The following is a 5,067-nucleotide window of genomic DNA, read 5'->3' on the forward strand; positions in this document are numbered from 1 at the left end:
CCCCCGAAGAGTGCTAGCAAACCTACCTCCCAGGATATTGGTGCCCTTCTGGTTCAGGTGCAACCCGTCCTGCTTGTACAGGTCCCACCTTCCCCAGAATGCAGTCCAATTATCCAAATGCCTGAAGCCCTCCCTCCTACAACATCCTTGCAGCCACGTGATCAACTGCACTCTCTCCCTATTCCTTGCCTCACTGTCATGTGGCACCGGCAACAACCCAGAGATGATGACTCTGTCCGTCCTAGCTTTTAGCTTCCAGCCTAATTCCCTGAGCTCCTGAATGACCTCCCCACCCCTCTTCCTACCTATGTCGTTGGTGCCAACGTGCACCACGACTTCTGGCTGCACACCCTCCACCTTAAGGATTCTGAAGACACGGTCCGAGACGTCTCGGATCCTGGCACCCGGGAGGCAACAAACCATCCGAGAGACTCGCCCATGTGGAAAGAACCGCCTGTCCGTTCCTCTAACTAAACAGTCCCCTATAACTAGCGCTCTCCTCCTCTCTCCCTTTCCCTTCTGAGCCTCAGAGCCGGAATAGTAAGGGTATGGAATGCTTTGCCTGCAACGGTAGATTCACCAACTTTAAGTACATTTAAGTCGTCATTGGACAAGCATATGGATGTACATGAAATAGTGTAGGTTCGATGGGCTTCAGATTGGTATGACTGGTCAGTGCAACATCGAGGGCCGAATGGCCTGTACTGCGCTGTAATGTTCTATGGTGGAGTATTGACTAAGCAGACTGGAAAAGTGGCAGAGGGAGCCGAGGAGGAAGGTGGCAATCTGTAGGAGGTTTCCTTGCCCATGTTTGACCTAGTGCCATGAGGATTTATGAGGTCTGGCATCAATGTTGAAGAGTCCCAGAACAACCTTCTGAAATCTGGGTAGTTAAGAACATCAACATGACAGACTCAATGTACTTAAACTCTATGAAGAGACGTTTCCAGAAGGACATTTCCTTTCCTGATGTTTACTGTGTTTGTAAACAACCATTTTGGAAAAAATACAAACTTGGTTTGGTTTTTCACTATTTTACCCAGTAAGAAGGATAGTTTCTTTTTCCTTCTTTTTAAAAATAGATACTGTACTATCAAAGAGATGCTGTGGCATAATGAATAGAGTTTTGCTTCTGCGTCCCACTTCTGGACTTGATTGCTAAGGAATGTCTATTCAGAGCATTTTGTATATTAACCTATAAATCCTTCCAATACACTATCCATAGCTCCAGACTAAAACATGCCTCTCCACTCATGGTATCTGCTTTCAATATCATTGGCTAGAAACTATTTGACAAAGTAGACTTAAAATCATATATATGGTGAATTCTCATTCAGTCATGCACATTTGCAGATAAATATGAATAATGAGTATGGCTTATTATTAAAAAATTTCATAAAACAAATTCAGCACATACAAATTTTGCTGCACATTTTAATACTTTTCTACAACATTAAATTAAGCCATAAAATCATTTGAAATTCAGAACCAAATGAGGAGCAATGAACTATATTAACATCATAAATTCAAGTTGTTTGGTTTCACATCCTATACCTGACATTTGGTAACGACTGCTGCTCAGATGCAGGCACATTCCCTCGGGTATTTCCAGCTGGGGGTATGGGTCTTTCACCCTAGACAACAAGAAGGAATTGAAAAGTAAAGCAAAAATTACAAAAGAAATCTAAACTAAAATGATAACAAGAAGTAATTCAATAGCAGAATCACATGTAACGTCCTGCAATTATGCACTGCTTGAACATAGTTGGCATGTTGCCCACTCCAAACAAATAAAGGGACTGTGCAATAGAATACAATAAATCCATCAATTTGTGATAAAGTATCAGAAAATTAACGATGATTAACAGAATTGCAGAATCACTATGGTACAAGAGGAAACCATTCAACTCATCTGAGCAGAAACTTTTGTCAAACATTAAGATTGACAAGTCGCCAGGGCCAGACCAGATTTGTCCTCGGCTGCTTTGGGAAACGTGAAATGCAATTGCTTCGCCACTTGCGAAGATCTTTTCATCCTCGCTTTCCACTGGAGACGTACCTGAGGACTGGAGAGAGGCAAATGTAATTCCTCTCTTCAAGAAAGGAAATAGGGAAATCCCTGACAATTACAGACCAGTCAGTCTCACGTCTGTCACCTGCAAGGTGTTAGAAAGGATTCTGAGGGATAGGATTTATGATCATCTGGAAGAGCATGGCTTGATTAAATGCAGCCAACACGGCTTTGTGAGGGGCAGGTCATGCCTCACAAACCTTATCGAGTTCTTGGAGGATGTTACTAGAAAAGTTGATGAGGGTCGAGCAGTGGATGTGATGCATATGGACTTCAGCAAGGCATTTGATAAGGTTCCCCATGGTAGGCTCATTCAGAAGGTCAGGAGGAATGGGATTCAGTGGAACATAGTTGTCTGGACACAGAATTGGCTGGCCAATAGAAGACAGCGAGTGGTAGTGGAAGGAAAATATTCTGCCTGGAAGTCTGTGGTGAGTGGTGTTCCACAGGGCTCTGTCCTTGGGCCTCTACTCTTTGTAATTTTTATTAATGACTTGGATGAGGAGATTGAAGGATGGATCAGCAAGTTTGCAGATGACACAAAGGTTGGAGGTATCGTTGACAGTATAGAGGGCTGTTGTAGGCTGCAGCAGGACATTGACAGGATGTAGATATGGGCTGAGAGGTGGCAGATGGAGTTCAACCTGGTTAAATGCGAAGTGATGCATTTTGGAAGGTCGAATTTGAAAGCTGATTACAGGATTAAAGACAGGATTCTTGGCAGTGCGGAGGAACAGAGGGATCTTGGGGTGCAGGTACATAGATCCCTTAAAATTGCCACCCAAGTGGACAGGGTTGTTAAGAAAGCATATGGTGTTTAGGTTTTCATTAAGAGGGGTATTGAGTTTAAGAGTCGTGAGATCTTGTTGCAGCTCTATAAAACTTTGGTTAGACCCCACTTGGAATACTACGTCCAGTTCTGGTCGCCCTATAATAGGAAAGATATAGATGCTTTGGAGAGGGTTCAGAGGAGATTTACCAGGATGCTGCCTGGAATGGAGGGCTTATCTTAAGAAGAGAGGTTGACTGAGCTTGGACTTTTTTCATTGAAAAAAAGAAGGAAGTGGGGGGACCTATTTGAGGTGTACAAGATATTGAGAGGCACAGATAAAGTTGATAGCCAGAGACTTTTTCCCCAGGCAGAAATTGTTAACATGAGGGGTCATAGTTTTAAGCTGTTTGGCGGAAGTATAGAGGGTATGTCAGAGGCAGGTTCGTTACGCAGAGAGTTGTGAGAGCATGGAATGCGTTGCCAGCAGCAGTTGTGGAAGGTCATTGGGGACATTTAAGAGACTGCTGGACATGCATATGGTCACAGAAATTTGAGAGTTCGTACATGAGGTTTACCTTACATGAGGATCAATGGTCAGCACAACATCGTGGGCTGAAGGCCTGTTCTGTGCTGTACTGTTCTATGTTCTAGATAGGGGAAGCCCTAAATGAGATTTTTGCTTTGGTTTTCACCAAGGAAAGGGAACTTGTTGAAAATGAAAACTTAGAGGAGCTGGGACACAGTCTTGAACAGATCAAGATTGATGAAGTTGATGTGTTAGAAATTTTGGCAAACATTAAGAAAGATATCTGGCAGTGCTTGCCATGACAGGGCTGTACAGTGTTAGAACATAGAACATAGAAGAATACAGCGCAGTACAGGCCCTTGGGCCCTCGATGTTGCGCCGATCCAAGCCCACCTAAACTACACTAACCCACTATCCTCCATATACCTATCCAATGCCCTCTTAAATGCCCAGAAAGAGGGAGAGTCCACCACTGTTACTGGCAGGGCATTCCATGAACTAACGACTCGCTGAGTGAAGAACCTACCCCTAACATCAGTCCTATATCTACCCCCCCTTAATTTAAAGCTATGCCCCCTTGTAATACCCGACTCAATACGCGGGAAAAGGTTCATACTGTCGACCCTATCTAACCCCCTAATCATCTTGTAAAAGGGGAAGCCCTAAATGAGATTTTTGCTTTGGTTTTCACCAAGGAAAGGGAACTTGTTGTAAATGAAAACTGAGAGGAGCTGGGACACAGTCTTGAACAGATCAAGATTGATGAAGTTGATGTGTTAGAAATTTTGGCAAACATTAAGATTGATAAGTCCCCAGGTCTAGACCAGATTTATCCTAGGCTGCTCTGGGAAACGAGAAAGGAGGTTGCTAAGCTGCTGGTGAGGATATTTGCCTCCTCACTCTCCATGAGAGTCGTAACAGAGGATTGGAAGGATGCAAATGTTGTTCTCTTTTCAAGAAGGGTAATAGGGAAATCCATGTCAGACCAGTCAGTCTTGCGTCTGTGGTCAGCAAAGTTTTGGAAAGAATTCTGAGGGATAGGATTTATGACTATTTGGCAAAGCATAGTGTGATTAAAGGCAGTCAGCATGGCTTTGTGAGGGGCAGGTCATGCCTCACAAATCTTATTGTGTTCTTTGAGAAGGTGTCACGACAGGTTGACGATGGTCAAGCAGTGGATGTGGTGTATATGGATTTCAGCAAGGCATTTGATAGGGTTCCCCATGGTAGGCTCATTCATAAAGTTAGGAAGTATGGGATACAGGGAGATTTGGCTATCTGGATTCAGAATTGGCTGGCTGACAGAAGGCAGAGAGTGGTTGTAGATGGAAAGTATTCTGCCTGGAGGTCAGTGTTGAGTGAGGTCCCGCAGAGCTTTGCTCTTTGTAGTTTTTATACGAGGAGGTTGAGGGGTGGGTTAGTAAATTTGCCGGTGACGCAAAAGTTGGAGGTGTCATCGATAGTATAGAGGGCTACTGCAGGCTGCAGCACGACATAGACAGGATGCAGAGCTGGGCTGAGAAATGCGAGATGGAGTTCAACCTGGATAAATGTGAAGTGATGCATTTTGAAAGGTCGAACTCGAATGCTGAATATAGGATTAAAGACAGGATTCTTGGCAGTGTGGAGGAACAGAGGGATCTGGGTGTGCAGGTGCATTGATCCCTCAAAGTTGCCACCCAAGTGGATAGGGTTGTT

At 44.0% G+C, this 5,067-nt stretch overlaps 1 protein-coding gene across 1 annotated transcript in view; it reads right to left on the reverse strand.

Annotated features, from left to right (window-relative positions):
• The window catches only part of fbxo41 (F-box protein 41), a 217,116-nt gene that overhangs the window by 178,171 nt on the left and 33,878 nt on the right, over nucleotides 1-5,067 (reverse strand). The window contains exon 4 of the mRNA XM_043675727.1: nucleotides 1,555-1,634. Within this exon, the coding sequence (XP_043531662.1) occupies nucleotides 1,555-1,634 (80 nt within the window). The remainder of the gene's footprint in view (nucleotides 1-1,554; nucleotides 1,635-5,067) is intronic.

Source organism: Chiloscyllium plagiosum, chromosome 3, assembly GCF_004010195.1.
Source record: "Chiloscyllium plagiosum isolate BGI_BamShark_2017 chromosome 3, ASM401019v2, whole genome shotgun sequence".
Taxonomy (NCBI): Eukaryota; Metazoa; Chordata; class Chondrichthyes; order Orectolobiformes; family Hemiscylliidae; genus Chiloscyllium; species Chiloscyllium plagiosum.